The 24,479-nt window shown below is 33.8% G+C and overlaps 2 protein-coding genes across 2 annotated transcripts; both read left to right on the top strand.

The window, feature by feature from the left end:
• The first annotated feature begins 5,880 nt into the window (after positions 1-5,880).
• Positions 5,881-10,851, top strand: LOC107802289 (putative protein arginine N-methyltransferase 3). Its single transcript, XM_075217790.1, has 7 exons — positions 5,881-6,314; positions 6,569-7,090; positions 7,877-7,974; positions 8,807-8,885; positions 9,014-9,274; positions 9,364-9,531; positions 10,052-10,851. The coding sequence occupies exons 1-7, from the start codon at positions 6,015-6,017 to the stop codon at positions 10,508-10,510; spliced, it is 1,887 nt and encodes a 628-aa protein (XP_075073891.1). The 5' UTR covers positions 5,881-6,014; the 3' UTR covers positions 10,511-10,851.
• A 2,764-nt stretch (positions 10,852-13,615) lies between these two features.
• LOC142161868 (CO(2)-response secreted protease-like) lies at positions 13,616-23,509 on the top strand. Its single transcript, XM_075217789.1, has 15 exons — positions 13,616-13,728; positions 14,079-14,179; positions 15,702-15,799; positions 16,439-16,603; positions 16,846-16,957; positions 17,552-18,107; positions 18,631-18,737; positions 19,024-19,266; positions 19,422-19,536; positions 20,227-20,449; positions 20,776-20,820; positions 21,341-21,408; positions 21,537-21,797; positions 21,887-22,054; positions 22,575-23,509. Exons 1-15 carry the CDS (start codon positions 13,645-13,647, stop codon positions 23,031-23,033), a joined length of 2,805 nt encoding a protein of 934 aa, XP_075073890.1. The 5' UTR covers positions 13,616-13,644; the 3' UTR covers positions 23,034-23,509.
• The last annotated feature ends 970 nt before the right edge of the window (positions 23,510-24,479 follow it).

Below are 24,479 nucleotides of genomic sequence, written 5' to 3'. Positions count from 1 at the left end.
AAATGAATTATATAAAATATAAATTGACATTAAAGTATATGTGCAATTCTTTAAACAACATAAATAGAATGTTATTACTTGACGGGGGTATTGAATTTAATTCTGAAGATTCTCAAATAACAACAATTACTCCTACAATAAATATTTACTTTTTAAATTTCTGTAGTAACATAAATAGAAGTTAAGATGGCTAGCCTCGTAATAAAAAACGCATGTGGATAATCGTAGTGTTGATTAAAATTGAATTTCAACTTTTATATATTTTTTGTGGCAATTTAAGGTTTACTTTATTAAAAGTTACTACAAACTATTAGAAATTTCGATTGGAATATACTTCCTCTGAATTACTCTTTTTATAAATAAAATAAATAATGATTTCATATTAACAACTACGTGGTTCTAGCACTTCTCCCGCCTTGAACTCTTGACCTCATACTTCACACTTCTCCGGTCAATCATTCTGATTGCTTCTCGATTTTTATGTTATGAATAAATTTTGTTTTCTTGCTCATTTCTTATGGTTTCAAATTATTCTCCATTTTGTAATCCTCCACACTAGAGTATGTTGTGTCCTTAGATCAATTTTAATCACTATGTCAAGTTTCTCCTCGTGAGAATCTCACCGTTAACCCTAAAAAAACTCTTCACAAATCAAAAAGATAAATCATTAGTTAAATTATAAAATAAAATTAATCAGAAGTAACTTTCTTTTTCTATTTATGGAGGTTGAAACAATAGTAACTTCCATTAGGAAAATTCAAATATGAATACGCCAAAAATCTGAAATAGGTAATTAGATACCTCAGGCATGACGATCTTAGGCTAAAACAATCATTTGACACATTGAATATCATAGTTAACAAAATTAAGGTAAGAGTAACAATATTCTACAAAATGAACATACAAACAAACACAAAATAAAGAGCTTAGGAGTCTCGCTTGCCTAGAAGGTCAATTTCATGTGTTGTTGAAATAAGTAAATCCTTTTTTTTTGTGTGTGTATATATATATATATATATATATATATATCCAATATCTATTAACATAAATTTAGAATTTTTAATAATTATTAAAATTTCAAATTGCAAGAGGAAAATTCAATATATTACCTTAGACATCATTATATGTACAGTAAAATTAAGAGTTAGTAGAATTTGTAGAGCGCACACACTCTCTCTCTCTATATATTGTATGGCATATTTATCATTGAATTCTCAACCTTCTTAAGGGATCTAAAATCTTCTCATCATATTTTCGAGATAAAATTACCATGCTTGCAAAAATTTTAAGGAAAAAACAATTAGTGAATAGAAAATTAGACCAATCTCACCAGCACAACAATGAGTGCAAAAAGCATCAGATCAACAAATCAATCGCCAACATGTCTAAGAGATAATTTTTTCCTTCTTAATTATGTTCTCTTGGTTCATACTTCGTATTATATAGGTGTTGCTTACTAGACTTCTATTATGACCTGAAATCGTTCAAGAGGCACTTAAAAATGAACTCCAATTATGAGCCAAAATCTATGCAAGAGACATTGATTATATATTTTCGAATGTGAAGTTTCGTGTGTGTCGTTAATTAGCTGAAATCGGAACTATGAATAATAATAAAATTATTATGTAAGTTTTATTAAATATTCAAAGTTCTCATATAATTCAAACAAGAAAAGATTTAATAATTAAAATATAATTATTTTAAAGGTCCTAAATAAAAAATAAATAAATGACTATTTTGTCAAGTGTGAACCCTATTTTTAAAAGATTAAAAAAGCGACTAATATCTCGTTAAAGGCCTTAGTATTTTTAATATAAGTAGTCTTAGGATACACTTTTTGCGCGCATGTCCTATATCAACGAATACATAACTAGGAAAAGTTACATAACTATTATTATAAAGTGTGTTTTAGTTATAAAATTAAAAAAATTAAAGAGAAAGAGTAAGTTCCTAAAAATGATGAATCTAGCTCACAGAAAATCTCATGCCTTATTGTGATTTTTGATGACTTCTAAAGAAATACTTAATGAAAATTATTTTTATTTTTTATGATGTAATGCTGAAAATAAATAAGTAACACAAAAATTACTTTTATCACGATTCTTTAAAGATTTGTCAAATTATACAAATAAAATATTAAATATTTTGATCTTTTCGAGATTGAGAATGAGGTTAGCCTTCTAACGCCTACAAGAAAATTGACAAAATAATAATATAAAATTTAAAAATGACTAATATTGAGTTAATATTTTATAACAATTAACATATTAAAATATTGATATTAGGACTTCCTCAGGGAATTTTTGTTGATAAGTGACAGTTTTACTAACCATATGAAAGTTTTCGTGATATCAGTTGGCTTTGACCTATGTGTTATTGGATCTTAGAACTCACGCAAAGTTTAGTTGATAAGTGACAGATTTAGATGATAGTGATAAACAAAATTTTAGTTAATTTCAAAACCGTAAATATCAAAAAATGAGCATGAAAGATATTATGCTACATAGTTCAAATAATTCAAGAATTTTATAAGATAAAATCTAATTGACTTTAAAATTTTAAATATTAGATTTTTTATATAGTAATTTAAATAAGAACTTATCTTATGTGAAATCTATTTTTGAAGGATTATTTTTTTAATTAATTTAAATAACAAAAAGTTTCTAAAAATTAAAAGTGGTAAATTTATAGTTAGAATTTAGAATCCGAAATATGAGTTCCCTAAATAATGGTTCTATCCTATTCAAATTCTATCTCTTGCTGACTTTTAAATTTGTCGAGGGATAATTTTGACAATGGAGATAAACTTTGCTTACCCACTTTAGTGTTGACGTAGCGATTCGATCTGTCTCTTTGCTTTCTAGAACCATGTTTCCCTGAATAAGACTTCCCGTACTTGCTTTTACTAATTTATGACTTGCGGGGATGGTTGGTTCGTGATTTGGAAGAGTTTGGGTTGAAATCAGAATATTTGGTTCCTTAAGATTGACCTGAAAGGCCAAGTTTGACTTCGGTCAACATTTTGAGTAAATGACATCAGAATCGGAATTTGACGGTTCCAACAGGTTCGTATGATGATTTCGAAGATATGTTCGAATTGGGTTTTGGATGACCCGGGAGCATTTTGGCGCCTAATAGTGAAAGTTGGTTCTTGAAGTTTTTAGAAGTTCTTTAAATTTGGGTTGGAGCGGGTTTTGGTGATATCGAGGTCCAAATGGAATTTTGAGACCGGGAATAGTTCCGTAATGTTATTTAAGACTTGCATGCAAATTTTGGTGTCATTCCGAGTAGTATACGTACGTTTCGGCACATTGAAAGTAAATTGAAGAACTTGAAGTTCATAAGTTTGATTCAATTGGTTTTAGGTTTTGTGATTCTTAGTTTTAATGTTGTTTCGGGCGTTCCGAGAGTTCGAATGGTCTGTTTTATGATTCCAAACTTGTTGGTATGTTCGGGCGGGACTCCGGGGGCCCCGGGCGTCAATCGGACGAGGCTCGGACTAAAATGAAAATTGGAGCAAGAGCTGAAGCTCCAGTTGTTGTCATAACCGCACCTGCAATTGGTCAGCCGCAGTTGCGAGCTCGCAGGTGCGGTTGGAGCCTCGCAGATGCGGCCCAAGGAGAGGAACCCAGGTTCCGAAGATGCACCTCTTTTTCCGCAGAAGCGGACTGTAGAAGCGGGTATTCGTCCGCACGTGCGGCCCCAGCCGGCCCAGCCCAACTCCGCAGAAACGGACCCTCGTCCGCAGAAGGGGGTCAACGCACTGCAGGTGCGAAAATCGCTAGGGCAATGCACTTCATTAAATACGGGAGTTAGGCATTTTTCTCCCATTCTTTACACATTTGGGCGATGAGGAGCTCTCAAAGAGGGAATTTCGACTTAGCATCATGAGGTGAGTAAATTCTACACAATGTGAGTTAAATACATACTTTATGGGTAGATTATAACATGTAAGTTAGTGAAAATCATGGGTTTAGGTGAAAACCTGCTTTTGCTAAAAATGAGATTTAACCACAAAATTTGTTATGGAATAGTAGAAATCATATATTTATGTTCCTAAGGTTATAGGTAACAACTTTCTTTAAAAATTCCTGGAATCCGAGCATGTGGGCCCGGTGGTGAATTATAAGAATCTTGCAATTTAGGTTGGGTAATCACTAAAATGGTGGAATTGTGAACTTTTGAGCATATATTGATTAGTTTATGTAATGTTTGACTAGTTTCGAGTCATTCGGCGTCAAATTTAGAGATTTGGGTGCGTTCTTGAATTGTGAAGTAGGCTTGAGACGAGGTAAGTCTCTTTTCTAACCTTGTAAGAGTGAAATTTCCCCATAGGTGAACTTAATTAATATATGATTAATTGTGGCGGTTATATACGCACGAAGTGACGAGAGTTCGTACGTAGCTACTATTCTTGTTATGTCCGGGTAGTTCTAGGCTTACACCACGCTTTGTGGATACTGTTATCTAAATATATTTGTTGATTTGCTTTGAATGGAGCTAAGTTGTGGATTTCAAGATTTCAAAGGTTTCAAGTAAATTATTATTTTGAAAAGAATTGAGAAAAATTACGTTATATTTATATTTAACCGCGTTGCAAGTATAATCCGCGAGCGGGGTGATTATTTTCACTACTCTCATGGGAACGGGCCGTTCGCCTCGACAGGTTAATAGATGCATCTATGATTCGTGGTCGTTCGACCCTCAACAGTGCATATTACTTTTATGTTGAATCGGGCCAAATGTCCTCGGTGACATTTGTGTGTGATAATAGAACGGGAACTCTTTATAGTTCGTATGATTTGTTGCTTGAAATGTCACTTGTTTTAAATGAAGAAAGTGCATTGACTTCTTAAGCATGATGGAAGGATTTTCTAGTTATTATTCTTGTTTTGAGCTTGTTGTTATCTATATACATCATGATTTTCAATTTGAACTTCATATTATTATATTGTTGGCCCTAGTAAGTGTCGGAATCGACCCCTCATCACTACTTCTTCGAGGTTAGACGAGATACTTATTGTGTACATATTTTATGTTCTCACGCTACACTTCTGTACTTGATTGTACAGGATTTGAGGCAGGTGCATCTAGCCATCAGTTCGGCGCATAGACTTGACTCCCCAACTCGAGACTTCCCGGTGAGCTGCCCTTTTGAGCCGTTCTACATCAGCTGGAGTCTCTCATATGTCTTTATTTTTCCTGTCTATTTCTTTTTCAGACATTAGGATAATATGATTTTGTATATTCTACTAGATTGACCACATACTTGTGACACTAGGTATTGGTACACACATTAATAGACTTATGATTTGGTTTATTTACATGATTATGATTCGTATTTATTGCTTCCATTTATTTATATTTAAATTTTAAACTCCTAATTTTTTATCAAATAAGGGAAGCTATCACTTACTAATTAATTAAAATGGGAATTTACTAGTTGATTAGTGTTGGCTTGCCTAACAACGGTGTTGAGCGCCATCACGACCTATAATGGAATTTGGGTCGTGACAGTTGATTTAATTAATATGTTACATGTTTGTAATAGCTAAAACTTACGAGTTCTTATGTAGTTCAATAAGGAAACATTTAATACCCAAAATTTTAGGAAATTTAAATGTTTCAACTACTAGAAAAGTAACTTAAATTATTATTTTATCTAATTAATTATTTTAAAATAGTAAAAAAGACGAACAATATTTGGCTTTTAATATAATATAGAAGTTTTTAGCCAAAATTGAATATTTTGGGAAGAAATTCAATACTTGAGTGAGATTGTGAAAATTTTGGGGTGCTAAAACTATTTTCCTATAGTTATGAAACTTGAAACTAAATTTGATTTTTAAAGGTGTAAATCATTAGCGGTAGAGGAGAAAACAGTCAAATAACAAAGAGTAGGGTTTTAAAGGGTTTAAGGCAACTTCCTTTAATTCTCATTTCTCACCCTTTCCCCAAACTTCCCAACAAACCATTACCATTTGCAATCCAATACTTCGAACTAGCTAATTTCTATGGCTATGGAGGAACCCAATACCACGTATATGGAAGTAGAAGGAGCTGAAAACTCAGACGACGACAGGGAGCAGAACTGGGACGATTGGAAAGTAGACGAAAACGGAGACGAAGAAGATGAAGCGGAAGCTATGAGCTCAGAGTTACTCTGCTTGTTCTGTGACTCGCTATACAATTCCAGCAATGCCCTCTTTGAACACTGCTCATCCGCACACCGCTTCAACTTCAACACTCTCAAGACCACTCTCGCCTTGGATTTCTACGGCTGCTTTAAGCTCATTAATTACGTTAGGTCTAAGGTACTCAACGCATCAATTTTGTTATTACGTGTCTAATGACCTTTTTTCTCACGAGTTTAAGTTGTAGATGGTGTAAAGAATATTTATACAGCCATGTCATTTATTAGGTAATTATAGGTAAATCTCCGGATAAACGTTAATTGATAATTTGGTAAAAATGATAATTAACCTGCTATTACAGGTCAACATTTACTGATTGGTGTAGAAAAAATGTATATATATAAACCCTTTTTTTATATATATTTTGATATTAGGTTGCTGAGAACAAATGTTGGAGTTGTGGCATTGTCTGTCGATCAAAGGAAGATCTACTGAATCATTTGCACGATGTTATTAATTTTGATGAGGGCTTATTTCCTTGGAATGATGATGAGTTTTTGAAGCCTTTCTTGAATGAGGATGCACTTCTGTATAGCTTTGATGAAGATGATGAAGGTGATGATGTTGAGGATATTATGTCTATCGACAAAAAGGAGTTAATTAAGGATTTTGAGCTTATTAGCATTGATGAGGATGATTTTGAGTCTGAAACAGAAGAAAACAAACCTATAGCTTCCAGTCAACATGGAGGGAAATCTGCTTCAATGACTGATACTACTTTCAGCAATGGCATTGTCGCTGCAGAAGCTGGTGTTTCTTCGTATAGGAACCCGGATGACCTAGATTCCAGCGTATATATAGCAAAAGTTGCAGCAAATAAGGTCAAGGACGTAAATAAAAGCTATTTTGGTGGTTATAGTTCATATGGTATTCACAGGGACATGATAAGTGATAAGGTAATTCTTATCTTGATTAAGCCTTTTCTACGTTATTAGGTTCTGCTTTGGCCCAATTTTTGATGTATAACAACCATCTTTTGTTGTTTAGGAAGATATAGTCAATCAGATTGTTTTTCCCATGTTGAGCTAAATGTTGATTGGACTTTTTCAATCTCTATTTGTGGTATCCTAGTTTACCAGACCCAGCATTTACTTGAATAGATTTTGCTTGTAATTCTTGTCCAACAAGAATGAACTGCTGCTTACTTCAATACAAAGTGAACATACTTCACTAACCTAAGGAAAGAAGAGAAGACCAGACCTGATCTAATCTAGTTATTCTGCTTCTCTAACTGGTCCTTGGTAATTTTTTTAAAATTTTTGGATCAGGAAATACTTTTAATAGAAGAAGCACCAATAGAATGACAACTGTCACACATCAAAGTATGCTAAGCTCCAGAACAAACATTATATACCGCCTAGCACCTTGTCTTCATCAGAATGTATCAATATCCCTATTATAAACCACACTGCTCTCCATTCTCTTTAATTGACATTAAAGTGAATTTTCTTTCATCAGCTTTTAAATCTGATTGACATCCATTTCCTGCTGTTGCCTTCCAAGCTTTGTCCAATTGTCGTGAAGCTGATGTATGTTCTTCCATGGACTCTTGATAGTTACATTATTGGCAAAAACTATCTCATTATGCTTCTTTGTGCCATATAAATGTTTGCCTTCTTTCAGGAAAAAAGCTACTGCTGAAATATTTGGTAACAAGATTGTTGATATTGTGGCTTATGCAGGTAAGAACTGATGCTTATCGGCAAGCCATTTTGGGGAATCCTTCTCTCGTAAAAGGTGCTGTAGTCATGGATGTAGGTTGTGGTACTGGCATATTGAGGTTTGGAGAGATTTTACTCATATTTACTTTATATCATTACAGTTTTTACTCGTGTAGTTGATCATTTGATGCAGTATTCTGATGATTTTGGATCTTCTAAATCCTTTTTAGATCCCTTTGTTTTGTGAACACTTGAATCCTTGGCTGAGCTTTCTTGTTCTACTTTTAGGGGAGAAATCATGGAGAAAAAAACAGGAACAGTAAAAACTACGAAAGGAGGTAGTTGGAAGTGAAAGAAGATAAAGTGAACAAGCATTAAGCTCTGAATCTATTTGCTTTTTTATATTACAGTACCCTAGCTGAAGAAAGGAGAATTAAAATTTCATCGCCTTAACCATAAGGTGAAATAGTAGTACATGTATCTATTTCTTTCAGCCTTTTAGATGAGCCACTAGCAGGAAGAGCAATGAGCAAACCAAGGAAGAAAACACTTAAAATCCCTATGCAGGGACAGGGAATAGAGGAAAAGACACTTGTATGAGGTAGTATGTAGACTCGCCCACCAGATGATCTCTTAGTTGTCCTATTCTATTCTATGCTCCCATATGTTTTTGTAGTGAGCGAACCATCCTCAGCTTCAAGTAGGTCATGACCAAAGATATGTGAATACTGGTGGCCAAACTTCATCTTACAAATACTGATTTTAGTATTTGCAAGTGAGGTCAGGACCAAAGATCCCAAATCGATCAGAATTTTTTAAAAGCATGCATAACAGGTCACTTATACTGTTAATCTTCGTTTTTGCATTCACAATTAACTATTGAAGGAAAAAGCTCAACTTCTAAATTTAAAAAGGAGTCGTTCAGTAAGAACTAATTCATGCCGTTTTTAGTCTCTTTGCAGCCCAGGCATGTGCATCAAGGGTGATTGCAGTTGAAGCAAGTGAAAAGATGGCAGCTGTGGCAGCTCAGGTCAACAATCTTGCATTATTAAATTGTTATGCTGCTTTCCAAATTTAACAGTTTTATCTTCACATTTTGCAGCTCCAGTATTATTTACTAAATTCCATTACTTTCCTAACTTCTTACTATAATTTTAGATTGCCAAAGACAATAACATTTTGCGGACTGGAAGCGAGAATGAAGGTTCTGATCCGAGCAATGGTGTAATGGAGGTTGTTCAGGGCATGGTTGAAGAGCTACAGAGTACTCAGAAAGTTCAGCCACACAGTGTTGATGTGTTGGTGAGTGAATGGATGGGTTATTGCCTTCTTTATGAGTCAATGCTCAGCTCTGTCCTGTATGCTCGCGATCAATTTCTGAAGCCTGGAGGTGCTGTTCTTCCTGACATGGCAACCATGGTAACTCTCAAAAGCTTTTCTTGCATGTGTTTAACTCATCATTCGTTTCTAGGTTGAAGCTAACCTCTCTCCCCACATAACTTTTCTAGTTTGTTGCTGGATTTGGAAGAGGTGGTACAAGCATTCCATTTTGGGAAAACGTTTATGGGTTTAATATGTCTTGTATCGGCGAGGAGATTGTTAAAGATGCTTCCAGAATTCCAATAGTTGATGTTATTGACAGCTGTGATATAATAACTAATTCAACAGTTCTCCAGGTTTGTCTTTTAATCTGCGTGGAGAACCATGAAAACTTTATTGACCTTTAAATGGTCCTTATTTTAATATCAGTTGTCTGCATTACAGCATATTGGCATCGTCAAGTATTTAGGTTTTAGACACATCATGACAGTCTAAACTCAAATATGTTAATTCCAATATTTGATTAATATTATATTACCTCGGTCATCTTTCCACTCGATTCTAGGATTCACTTGTGTTTTATAAGAAGCCCATAGAAATTGTTTGGGTTTGGCAGGGTATATGGACTTTGTTGTAAATTTTAAATAGTTATGTGGATGTATTGTGTGAAAAATAAGAGACACAAGAGAGTATTGAGTGAAACCGTGAAGACGACTGTTGCTAGAAATGATTTTCTCCCTGGCTTTTCCCCACAGAATTGCTTGCCTCATGAAACAGTGCTTTTCGGGAGGATAACCATTAAACATATTTAAAACTGAGGAAAAATCTCTTTATGATTTTACAATAATTCTCTGACATCTCAGTATACTTGAACAGAACTTTGATCTGGTGACAATGAAGCTGGAGGAGATGGATTTTACTGCTAAGGTTGAACTGGAGCTGAAGGGAGAAACTTCTGCAAATGGGTCTACAGGTTCAAAACCGAATACAACTTGGTGTTATGGAGTTGTCATTTGGTTTGACACTGGATTTACAGAAAGATTCTGTAAAGAAAAGCCAACTATCTTGTCCACATCTCCCCATACTCCCAGCACTCACTGGTCACAGACTATCCTCACTTTCTCGGAACCAATTGCAATGGTATCCTCAAGGAAGTTAAACGTTGATAAAATGGCAGCGGTTGGTACTGAGGCCTGCCCCGCGGTTAAAATACAATGTCGCATCAGCGTAGTTCGTGCTGCTCAACATCGAAGCATTGACATTTCCATGGAGCTATCAGGAATTGGGTCTTGTGGTAGAAAACGAAATTGGCCAGCGCAAATGTTTAACTTATGATAAGTTAACCCAAGCATTGACTGCAAGTTCAAGTTCCTACCATACATTTCCGCCTGCACCTGAGCAGGTCGTCTCAGTGTGAGTGAAGGGATTATTTCCATCTCTATCTTAAGGTTTATACTAGCAATAGTTCTCCTATTCTTGGTGCATGATGAAGATGTGGATCATTCCAAGTTTGTTGGAGTAAGCACAAACCATATATTTACTCGCCCTGTCCACCTTTTTATTTTGACACTGTTGATATTGAGCACTTTGGTGAGCCAGGAATTGTAGAAGAGGGAATCAGCATATTCCAACACATGAGAAATGATTTCTTTCTAGTAGTAATATTTTTGATATAATCTTATCCTATACTTATTTCTTCCTGGTAATTTCATTGACAAAGTTATCCGGTTGCTGAGATATTGTAGTAGTCCATAGAGGTAACACTGTCTATTCCTTTCATCCAATTTAATTTTTTTGGTTTTGCTTTTCCAGAGGATCATTTTGACCAATTTTTGTGCTGAAATTAAAAGTAAGGTATTTCATTTTCTGATTCTTTTTTTTTGAGATTTAAATTTTTACATGTATGATTTTTTATTTGTTTCAGAATATCTAAATATTATATTGATCTCCATTCTAGATTGGTCACACCTCACTCCATTTGCAGAATCTTAATGTGCGCCTTGCTAGCTAGTCTGACTCGCGACTTGTTTATTATAGGAATTTTTACCTCGTATAGCAAAGGTTAATACCTTATTTATTTTAAATATATATCATTTAAAAAAATTATATTCTATAGATACCTTTTAAGGTTTATAGCAAAATATTTAATTTTGGTTACCTCCTAGCCCTAAGCCACTAAATACGCTATTCAGTTACACTATTTTCTTTCTCTTTCTACTTTGATACATCTCATTCTCTTTCTCTATCCCATTAAAATTTCCCCTTTCCTCCTTCCATCGAATACTCGAGTACTGAATGTATCCCGCTCATTCTGTGTCGATTTTAATAGTTTACCTGTTTCGATTATTTATCCATGTTTTGTGTGTTTGAAGTCTTTAAGTGTCAATGGACTTTCAATCTCGTCATTCAAATTCAGACCCCACAAATCAACTTTCGGGTACCTTACCGGACTCTATGGGATTTCGGGTACTGGACTCTCCAATGCCACGGGGGCAAATCCAAAGGAGATGAAGCCTCTGATCGACGGCGGCGTAGGAACTTTGAGATTCAGGGTTTTTGCTCGACGGCAGATTCGCCGGAAATTAGAGTTTGTTCTTGAACAAAGACGACTGATTTTGGGGCCGAGCAACTTGATTTCCTGTTAATATATTTCAATGTATTTTCAACATATCACGCTGTATTTTCATGTATTCCATTGTATTCATTGTCTTTTTTCCCATTGTAATTCAATGTATCTCGTTATATTCCATATATTTCATTGTATTCACTGTCTTTTTTTCTCATTGTATTTCAATGTATCCCGCTGTATTCTATGTATTTCATTGTATTCACTGTCTCGCTATATGCCATGAATGTATTCATATGTTTTTTTAATTAATATAATTTATGTATTCAGATGTATTATATAATTTCTCTGAAGATTGCTACGTTTTTGGGGTATTTTTCGGTTGAGAATCTTTTTTATAACTAAAAAATACAAAATTTGTGTGTTATTGTTGAGTTATATTAGGAGTCTATTATGTTAATTGATTCACTTTCCATTTTTAAAAACAGTGTAATCCCCTATTTCATGCCATGAATACAGTCAAATACAATAATCTGTCCAGCTGTAATCCCATGTTTCACTCCATGAATACACTCGAATACAACAACTGATTAGCTGGATTTCCTTGATTCACGCCTATTTTTGCTATTGTATTCATGAATACAATAGCTTAAATACATCAAATACATCTTATAATTACAAAAAAGGTATCTAAAATCCGTAATATAGCAAATGGTATCTATAGATGACTAATTACTACTAAAAGATAGTGGTTTATGAAATTTATATGGTTCTCTAGCTCTGTGCAAAATAAAATGTCTGACCATTTTCCTATTCAAGAAGAGTAAAGCGCAGAGATGAACATGGTATAAGCACTTTGCATGTTCAGCTTCTTCCAAACTCCTGCTGTAAAGTGAATCATTTCATTGATTCTTAGCGTTCTTTTTCTCCAAGGAATTAATTAATTGGAATTCAAGTGTTTTGTTCTTCCCTTTTTTCTTTCAAAATTAGCCAGTCACATGTATTACTCTCGAAAGGCAAAATATGCAAAAATCACATCCTAAAATCTATATGGCGCCAACGTTGTGTATTTTCTCTTATAACTTAATTGCCTGTTATTGTTCTTTTAAATCTTTAGTTCCAAAATAAAGATTAAATAATCAGTTTATCAATAATATTTCGAGTACCAAAGGATTCAATATTAAAAAAAAGTGAAATAAGGCGTCACTTAGGTGTCTGATCAAAGAATATTAATATTGCAAACATTTGAGTGGAAATGACACCAAATAGCCATTTTTAAGTATGTTGTTTAAAATATATTAATGTATTTAAAGATTAGTCAATTTCACTCAAACTTCAGGACACAACGTCCTATAGTTTAACCCTCAAAATTCAAACTTCACGACATCGTGTCCTAAAGTTCGAAAATTGTGTCCTGAAGTTCGAATTTTATGTCCTGAATTTTAAATTAATACTTCAATAATTCAGGACAGCTAGTCCTGAATTTCAAATTAGCAGCTCAAAAATTTAGGGCACTAAGTCCTGAATTTCCAAATTCAGGATACTTAGTCCTGAAATTTGGATGAATTGGCTAATCTTTTACAATACATTATAAATTGTGAATATATTTTTAATAGCGGGCTTTAAAGTGGCTACGTGTGTTACATAACCCAACACTTGTGCATGCATAGAGCGAAAGTGCTTGCTTGACATGTACTCCAACTTTTTCCGTTTTCAAGAAAACATTTGTATGAGCCTCTTCTCTTCCTTCTTCTTTTTTTGCACTAATAGTAAGCTAATAATGCAAGATTAATCAGTGAAAATATAATATAAAAGTAATGTTATTAATAAAGAAATATGCTATAAAAGCCTATGGTTCCTCTTCTTATTGACAAGGAATTTACTTGCATGAGTACTCTATGCTATGGCTTCTCTCTTTCATTTTTCTCCAATTATCTCCTCACTCTTTCTGATCACTTCTTGCTATGCATTAAATCAGACTCCCAAGGTAAGTTTCTCTTTAATTTGGGAAAATTAGAAGAAGAGATTTCGACTATTTGAACAAATTGCGAATCTGTAAACATATTTATATTAATTCTAGTTGGAATGTACTTTGATCCTGGTATTGTGATATATGAATTTTTTCTCTTTTCTCAAATCATATTGAACAAGTTTTCCTTCTTTGTTTTTGGATTTTATATTCTTTTTTGCCAGCATGCAGACTTCTTAACTAGTGTTTTTCATATTTATTTTATAACTGAAAGGAGTTAAGCATAGAAGATTGTTTATTTTATGTTATCTCTGTTTCAATATTTTCTATCTGCATATAGTATTAAATCCTTCTCCTTTTTCCTTCAGCCTTACATTGTGTACATGGGTAGTCCTTTGAACAACAGTGGAGACAGCGCTGAAATTGCAGAGCTATCTCATCTTCGAATGTTGTCGTCCATTATCCCAAGGTTATAATACTATATATATTTAAACAATTTTTTTGTTTTTATCTTACTTGCACTTGAGTATAATTTCAGATGAATTCAAATCCCTTCCTTACCCAGTAGCGGATTTATGTTATGGGTTATGGGTGTTTGAACACTCATTATTTATATAGAAAAACTAGTAATTCATACAAATATATTACTTGAGCACCTAGTCTCAATAGTAATTTTCAAATAAAAATAGTTAAGTATATATCCATGATTTCTGGATCTACCAATTGTCCTTACCTTTAGCTTCGCCACTATGCTAGTATTTATTATATGATGCTAAATAGCAGCTTGATCCCGGTGCAATCTGATGATATATAAATTAAAGGAACTAAAAATAGAAATTTCCCGTTGGATATTATAAAGATATGAAAGATGAATTTTCTGCTAGTATTTTTAACTGATCCCATTTAGTTTTTTTTTTCCTTTTAACCTTAATCTATATCTATATTTATACTATATTAAAAGCACGAAGACGCTTAGCGAAATATCGTTCGTTTTTTTTACCCTTCCAAAACATATTTTCTGCTGGATAAAATCGTAATTTAAGTAACTTTCCTAAATTTTAGGACTTTAAAATCAACTAAAATTTTGCTTATTAAATCGTTCCTTAATTGATCTAGATACGGAGTCCTAACACATAGGAGTTTAAATTTACCTTATATAGTTTATTTAAATATCTTAATTTTCACAAATTATAAAAATTATGAAGTGACTCCTATGAAAGATGAATTCAAACTTACGTGAACTTGAAGCGAGGGAAAAAACCTAATTTGATATGACTAAAGCATAATTATTTACATAGCGAATACTAAAACTTGAAGAAAAACAGGGTATCATGATAAGATAGACTTTCGATACATGAGCAATATATTTAAGGATTGATGAGGAAACAAATTTCAATATACACAACTACAAAATCTCCAAAAGAAAAGACTACTCCGACTTAATATATATTATAGCATATGATCTAGGTTAAGACAATTAACTGCTCAGAACAAATTAAACTAAGTTAATATGTCCATAGTTTTTCTTTTTTAAGAACTAATTTTACAAAAAAAAAATATTTTTTATTTTATATATTTAGGTTTTTTTTATATTCATTTATCAAGGTACGCGCGCAGCGCGCATAGCCAAAAACTAGTAAGATAAAAAAAGCTTGACCATGCATGCAATGAGACAACCATGAGTTAAAATCTATCAAAATTGTAAATGAGAAAAGGTAAAGCAAAGGAGGAAAAAGATACATTTTAAGATGTTATTATCCCATACGTTTAATTCGTTGATGATGATGATTGTAACTGATTCATCAATATTTCAATATTAATGATAATCTTATTTGTTTCACAAATAAGATTTTCTCCCAAAGAAAAAATTTATACGAGTTTCTGCGCATGTATCTTCCACTCAATAATAAAGGTATATATGCCTTGCTGGAAATTATTTTCTTTTATATATGAGAAACTAAAAATAATATTTCTTTTACTTTTTCGAACAGTGAAGAAAGTGAGAGAATCTCAGTGAGGCATTCCTATCATCATGCTTATAGGGGCTTTTGTGCCTTACTTACAGAGGACGAAGCCACCCTATTATCAGGTAAGATTCTTTCTTTATTCTTTTCTTATTACTTTTTAATTTCTTATAGTGTAAAAAGTATTTAAGTAGAAGAAAAAAAATATTCTAGGTGTTTTATTTTGTTCTTTAAATTTTTAATTTGTATGTTCCCTAAGATCTGAATTCATATTTTGTAGTTTAAGTAGAAGATATAAGAAATCGCTTTTAATTTGGAGTTAATTAACTAATATTTTAGCATACTTAATAAACTTAATTAAAACCTATATACATGAACATTACGCCATTTGTCATCAAAGTAGGAAAAAATATATTAACAAATATATATTATATTTAATTGATTTCTTATACAATCATACTATTTTCGCTATGATTTTGTTTCGCTAGAGTATTATATTAACTTCGGAAATTTATTGGTAATTTAGTATTTGTAAAACCATTAACATGCATCATTGCCTCATTGGTGCATTATTCGACTCTCACAAGATATTAACCCTCCTCTTCCCTTAAACATTTCACTCCCAAAGTAATTAAAAGTGTTGTTGATTTAATCTTTGTTAAATTATCTTAAATTAAGATAGTCGTTTATTTTTGACACACACGATCATTCGTTTATTTCACAAATTAAGATAGTGTATTAACTTTATTTAATTGGAAAAGCAGGTCATGAGGAGGTTGTATCAGTTTTTCCGGACCCCGTACTTCAACTTCACACAACACGCTCCTGGAATTTTTTGGGTCTTGGATCGTCTTATTATTCAAGATCCTCTAGCTATCGCTACAACCATGGTTCATCTTATGACATTATAATTGGAGTTATTGACACAGGTCCTTTTTACTAATAAAATAAATATGTTTCTTTTTATTTTTATTTTTATTTTTTACCTTTTTTGTATTAAAAAAAGCCACTTTGATTTATTTATTCATTAAGCAAAATTGTTGGATTTATTTATTTAATGGAGGGAGTAAAACTTGGATTGTTTATAGTTTCTTCCCCCCCCCCCCCAAACCCCCCCGCTTCATTTTTTTTTGCTTTTATGTAAATTGTCTTAATTACTCTTTATTTTTAGGCATATGGCCCGAGTCCCCTAGTTTTGATGACCAACATATTGGAAAAGTACCATCAAGATGGAAAGGAGTCTGCATGGAAGGATTTGACTTCGATAAGTCAAACTGCAATAGGTCATCACTTTTCTTTCTCCTCTTTTATTTTTCATTTTGGTTACTCTCGACCCCTTTGTCGATTTTTTTCCCCCTTTTCTTTTGGGTTTTCTTTTCTAAAAAGCGTTTGTCTATGAAATTTTGTAAGTTCTTAGAGATTTTTTGAAAATGAGTTCTTTTTAAATTTATGGAATTTTTTTCCTCACTCACAAAACTGTAGTATTTTTTCAAGTGAAACGCATGTCCAAACATAATTTTAAATTCCAAATACCATTTCTCAACTTAACTCCAAATACTACTTTTTCTTAAAAATTAACAACTTTTATTTCGAAATGCCTACTTAATGTTCAACACATTGCCAAGAGTTTATATAGACAATCTTGACTTGGAATAAAATGCCATTTTTACTTTTCACCAATCTCAACATTATGACTTACTCGAAAAAAAGTATCAGTAATCTCATCAGTCATAATTCTCATTTGAATCAAATCCAAATATCTCAGCATTTGAAAATATGATGCGTCCTAAATAATATTGGCAAATCATCAAACCTGACCTATAACGTCACATATTCTCCTGAAAATTAAAGTCTATCTCAAAATCTATATATTGTAGGAAGTTGATAGGAGCAAGGTTTTACAAAATTGAAGATCAAGAATCCAGCTTCACCAAAATACCTAACATTACCACTAAACCATCAAAACCAAATGGAACTCCAAGGGATAAAGTAGGTCATGGAACAAACACAGCTTCCATAGCAGCAGGTGCAATTGTCCCTAATGCCAATTACTATGGCCTAGCAAATGGCACAGCTAGGGGAGGGTTACCTTCTGCTAGGATAGCAACGTACAAGGCATGTTCAGAAGGAAATTGTCAAGGTTCTGCAATACTCAAAGCTATTGATGACGCAATTAAAGATGGAGTTGACATAATTTCCATTTCCATTGGGAGAAGTTTTGTGTTTCAAACTGACTTTAAAGATGATCCTATTGCCATTGGGGCTCTTCATGCTGCTGAAAAAGGAGTTATGGTTGTTTGTTCTGGTGGGAATGAGGGACCTGATCCTTATACTGTTACCAACTCTGCTCCCTGGATTTTCACTGTTGCTGCTTCTACTATTGATAGAAAATTTCAGTCCACCATTGTCCTGGGAAACAATGTCTCTTTGAAGGTAAACATCCTTATTACTCCATCTGCTTTTTTTTTTTCACTTAAACTTTTTGGTGTTTGAGACGCATTTAATATCTGGATTCGCACTACATAGGAAAAATTTAAGTGGGAAATGTTTCCTAGTAGGAGTTTCTTTATTCCAAAGACTCGAATCCGAGAGTTCTGGTTAAGGGTGGAAAAATCTCATCCATCCCACCACATCCCTTGGTGATTATTACTCGATATGTTTTTTTCCTTAATGTGTTGGTTTACTCATTCAGTATTCAGGATCCGTTGATCCGACTAATCCTAAAGCAAATTAAATGGAAAAACACTTTCTATTAGGAGTTATCTCCATTCCCACAACTCAAATCCCGCCACACCTCGGTGGTCTAATCCAAGTGTCTCATTCTATGTGTGACTCTTCTTTTTATATGTTTTAATACGAATAATACCTCTCTATATTTAAATACTTTTTAACATCCAAACCTTAATGTCACACTCTTATAGTTTTTATTATATAACATCTTTGGTTATTCAAATAGGGATCAGGAATAAGTTACAATCCTACTGGTCGCTCTCGCTCCAGAACTTATCCCCTTGCTTTCGGTGAAAACATTCCTTTCCACCCCTCGTTAACTTCTCAAGCCAGGTAATTTTCTAGCTATGTATTTTTCTTTTTATTATTATTTTTTGCTCTCGCTTTCTTTCATGAAATAAGCAAATAATTGATCATACGCATTCAATCAGTTGCATAATTTTATCTTATTTAGAATCTCTAGTAGCCCCTTTGTTCCAATTTAAATGACACATTTATATATACTTGAAGGTCAAAACTACGAGGACAAGAGTTAGCTTCTTAAAATATTTGTTTTCCATTTGATAAGTGCTTCTTGCTCTTAAATTTTGTATGTTCCTTTCTGCAAAAATGCAAGCAGGAATTGTATGCCAGGGTCATTGGATGCTAAAAGAGTTACTGGGAAAATAATTGTTTGTATGAATGATGACTGGACAATATCAAGAGAAATCAAGAAATTGGTTGTGCAAGATGCCAAAGCAAAGGGTCTGATTTTAATTGACGAGGCAGAGAAAAGTTCACCATTTGATTCAGGCAACTTTCCCTTCACTGAAGTTGGAAAGTTGGCTGGGGCTCAAATTCTTCAATATATTAATTCCTCCCAGTAAGAATTTATACCGCTTTTCTCTTTCAAATATGACTTACTATTATTTCTTTACAAAAGATTATCATGCTTTTATCATTATTACAAAATATTATGATAAAAATTCATTTGCACTCAGTGTTTACATCAAACTGTTGAATGATTTATGATTACAGGAACCCATTGGCAACTATATTTCCGGCAAATGAGATTCGAAGGTTTAAGCCAGCTCCAGTAGTCGCAGATTTTTCTTCACGCGGACCCGCAACACTAACCGAAAATATTCTTAAGGTTCTAAACACTCTTCTAGACGTTTCTATAACAACATCCCTATATAATAGCTATTCATTATAAAAGCCGAGATTTCCTCGGAACCGATGATTATGTTATGTTATAATATTTGTTCTTTATAACAACAAAAAAAATATCGGAACAAACGATGTTGTTATAGAGAGGTTTGACTGTACATTAATTTCAAAGCTATTACAGTCAAACTTCTCTATAACAGCCTCGTTTGTTCCGAATATATTTGGATGTTATAGCGAAGTTTTGTTATAGAGAACATATATTATAACATAAAATGAAAATTGGTTCCGGTAAAGCTTGGCTTTTATAGTGAAGTGTTATTATATAGGGATGTTGTTATAGAGAGTTCTGACTGTATATGTATATATTCTTAATTATGTTCAACTTAAACTATAGATTTTACTACAGGCTGGTGGAGGTAAATTATTTATCGACTTATACTAAACTATAGAGAGGTTTTTGACTGTATATTAATTTCCAAAGCTATTATATATATATATTCTTAATTATGTTCAACTCAAACTATGAAGATTTTACTACAAGGTGGTGGAAGTAATTTATAAATTGCTTATCGACTTATACAAAAACAATTATATACTATCAATTTGAAAAGAAAGGAGCAATAAACTATGAGTTTACTACACAATAATATGACCTTTAAAATTTTGTGTGCAGCCTGATATAAGTGCTCCTGGTGTTGGCATATTATCGGCAATGATTCCAATTGTTGATGAAGTGAGTAGTAATCTTTTACCTGAAAAAAAATCATCATCCTTATTTGGCATCACATCTGGAACATCTATGGCTTGTCCACATGTTACTGGAGCCATGGCCTTCATTAAGTCTATCCACCCTACATGGAGCTTCTCAATGATCAAATCTGCAATCATGACAACAGGTATATCACATCTTTTGGCTATTAAATATTTAATATCATTTACAAATCGATGAAAAAAAAGGACAACCCAGTGCACTATAAGCTCTCGCTAAACGTGAGGTTCGGGGAAGAGCCAGATTACATTGGGTCTAATGTATATATATAGCCTTATCTTGCACTTCTGCAAGAGGTTGTTACCACGGCTTAAACCCGTGACCTCCTGGTCAACCTAACTGCTTCATTATTTTCTTTTGCTGGAAAAATGTTGTTTCATTTCCTTTATCTAAGCATTAATTTTCTACTTCAAATTTTGCTGATGATGGAAGTTTCTTTTTCTTCTCAAACAGCAACAATATCCAACAATTTGAGGAAGCACTTGACAAACACGTCAGGTCTTTATTCAAATCCACATGAAATAGTAGTACATGTATCTATTTCTTTCAGCCTTTTAGATGAGCCACTAGCAGGAAGAGCAATGAGCAAACCAAGGAAGAAAACACTTAAAATCCCTATGCAGGGACAGGGAATAGAGGAAAAGACACTTGTATGAGGTAGTATGTAGACTCGCCCACCAGATGATCTCTTAGTTGTCCTATTCTATTCTATGCTCCCATATGTTTTTGTAGTGAGCGAACCATCCTCAGCTTCAAGTAGGTCATGACCAAAGATATGTGAATACTGGTGGCCAAACTTCATCTTACAAATACTGATTTTAGTATTTGCAAGTGAGGTCAGGACCAAAGATCCCAAATCGATCAGAATTTTTTAAAAGCATGCATAACAGGTCACTTATACTGTTAATCTTCGTTTTTGCATTCACAATTAACTATTGAAGGAAAAAGCTCAACTTCTAAATTTAAAAAGGAGTCGTTCAGTAAGAACTAATTCATGCCGTTTTTAGTCTCTTTGCAGCCCAGGCATGTGCATCAAGGGTGATTGCAGTTGAAGCAAGTGAAAAGATGGCAGCTGTGGCAGCTCAGGTCAACAATCTTGCATTATTAAATTGTTATGCTGCTTTCCAAATTTAACAGTTTTATCTTCACATTTTGCAGCTCCAGTATTATTTACTAAATTCCATTACTTTCCTAACTTCTTACTATAATTTTAGATTGCCAAAGACAATAACATTTTGCGGACTGGAAGCGAGAATGAAGGTTCTGATCCGAGCAATGGTGTAATGGAGGTTGTTCAGGGCATGGTTGAAGAGCTACAGAGTACTCAGAAAGTTCAGCCACACAGTGTTGATGTGTTGGTGAGTGAATGGATGGGTTATTGCCTTCTTTATGAGTCAATGCTCAGCTCTGTCCTGTATGCTCGCGATCAATTTCTGAAGCCTGGAGGTGCTGTTCTTCCTGACATGGCAACCATGGTAACTCTCAAAAGCTTTTCTTGCATGTGTTTAACTCATCATTCGTTTCTAGGTTGAAGCTAACCTCTCTCCCCACATAACTTTTCTAGTTTGTTGCTGGATTTGGAAGAGGTGGTACAAGCATTCCATTTTGGGAAAACGTTTATGGGTTTAATATGTCTTGTATCGGCGAGGAGATTGTTAAAGATGCTTCCAGAATTCCAATAGTTGATGTTATTGACAGCTGTGATATAATAACTAATTCAACAGTTCTCCAGGTTTGTCTTTTAATCTGCGTGGAGAACCATGAAAACTTTATTGACCTTTAAATGGTCCTTATTTTAATATCAGTTGTCTGCATTACAGCATATTGGCATCGTCAAGTATTTAGGTTTTAGACACATCATGACAGTCTAAACTCAAATATGTTAATTCCAATATTTGATTAATATTATATTACCTCGGTCATCTTTCCACTCGATTCTAGGATTCACTTGTGTTTTATAAGAAGCCCATAGAAATTGTTTGGGTTTGGCAGGGTATATGGACTTTGTTGTAAATTTTAAATAGTTATGTGGATGTATTGTGTGAAAAATAAGAGACACAAGAGAGTATTGAGTGAAACCGTGAAGACGACTGTTGCTAGAAATGATTTTCTCCCTGGCTTTTCCCCACAGAATTGCTTGCCTCATGAAACAGTGCTTTTCGGGAGGATAACCATTAAACATATTTAAAACTGAGGAAAAATCTCTTTATGATTTTACAATAATTCTCTGACATCTCAGTATACTTGAACAGAACTTTGATCTGGTGACAATGAAGCTGGAGGAGATGGATTTTACTGCTAAGGTTGAACTGGAGCTGAAGGGAGAAACTTCTGCAAATGGGTCTACAGGTTCAAAACCGAATACAACTTGGTGTTATGGAGTTGTCATTTGGTTTGACACTGGATTTACAGAAAGATTCTGTAAAGAAAAGCCAACTATCTTGTCCACATCTCCCCATACTCCCAGCACTCACTGGTCACAGACTATCCTCACTTTCTCGGAACCAATTGCAATGGTATCCTCAAGGAAGTTAAACGTTGATAAAATGGCAGCGGTTGGTACTGAGGCCTGCCCCGCGGTTAAAATACAATGTCGCATCAGCGTAGTTCGTGCTGCTCAACATCGAAGCATTGACATTTCCATGGAGCTATCAGGAATTGGGTCTTGTGGTAGAAAACGAAATTGGCCAGCGCAAATGTTTAACTTATGATAAGTTAACCCAAGCATTGACTGCAAGTTCAAGTTCCTACCATACATTTCCGCCTGCACCTGAGCAGGTCGTCTCAGTGTGAGTGAAGGGATTATTTCCATCTCTATCTTAAGGTTTATACTAGCAATAGTTCTCCTATTCTTGGTGCATGATGAAGATGTGGATCATTCCAAGTTTGTTGGAGTAAGCACAAACCATATATTTACTCGCCCTGTCCACCTTTTTATTTTGACACTGTTGATATTGAGCACTTTGGTGAGCCAGGAATTGTAGAAGAGGGAATCAGCATATTCCAACACATGAGAAATGATTTCTTTCTAGTAGTAATATTTTTGATATAATCTTATCCTATACTTATTTCTTCCTGGTAATTTCATTGACAAAGTTATCCGGTTGCTGAGATATTGTAGTAGTCCATAGAGGTAACACTGTCTATTCCTTTCATCCAATTTAATTTTTTTGGTTTTGCTTTTCCAGAGGATCATTTTGACCAATTTTTGTGCTGAAATTAAAAGTAAGGTATTTCATTTTCTGATTCTTTTTTTTTTGAGATTTAAATTTTTACATGTATGATTTTTTATTTGTTTCAGAATATCTAAATATTATATTGATCTCCATTCTAGATTGGTCACACCTCACTCCATTTGCAGAATCTTAATGTGCGCCTTGCTAGCTAGTCTGACTCGCGACTTGTTTATTATAGGAATTTTTACCTCGTATAGCAAAGGTTAATACCTTATTTATTTTAAATATATATCATTTAAAAAAATTATATTCTATAGATACCTTTTAAGGTTTATAGCAAAATATTTAATTTTGGTTACCTCCTAGCCCTAAGCCACTAAATACGCTATTCAGTTACACTATTTTCTTTCTCTTTCTACTTTGATACATCTCATTCTCTTTCTCTATCCCATTAAAATTTCCCCTTTCCTCCTTCCATCGAATACTCGAGTACTGAATGTATCCCGCTCATTCTGTGTCGATTTTAATAGTTTACCTGTTTCGATTATTTATCCATGTTTTGTGTGTTTGAAGTCTTTAAGTGTCAATGGACTTTCAATCTCGTCATTCAAATTCAGACCCCACAAATCAACTTTCGGGTACCTTACCGGACTCTATGGGATTTCGGGTACTGGACTCTCCAATGCCACGGGGGCAAATCCAAAGGAGATGAAGCCTCTGATCGACGGCGGCGTAGGAACTTTGAGATTCAGGGTTTTTGCTCGACGGCAGATTCGCCGGAAATTAGAGTTTGTTCTTGAACAAAGACGACTGATTTTGGGGCCGAGCAACTTGATTTCCTGTTAATATATTTCAATGTATTTTCAACATATCACGCTGTATTTTCATGTATTCCATTGTATTCATTGTCTTTTTTCCCATTGTAATTCAATGTATCTCGTTATATTCCATATATTTCATTGTATTCACTGTCTTTTTTTC

This window comes from Nicotiana tabacum, chromosome 7, assembly GCF_000715075.1.
Source record: "Nicotiana tabacum cultivar K326 chromosome 7, ASM71507v2, whole genome shotgun sequence".
Taxonomy (NCBI): domain Eukaryota; kingdom Viridiplantae; phylum Streptophyta; class Magnoliopsida; order Solanales; family Solanaceae; genus Nicotiana; species Nicotiana tabacum.
The sequence above is the reverse complement of the archived record's forward strand: the minus strand, read 5'-3'. Positions and strand labels throughout refer to the sequence as shown.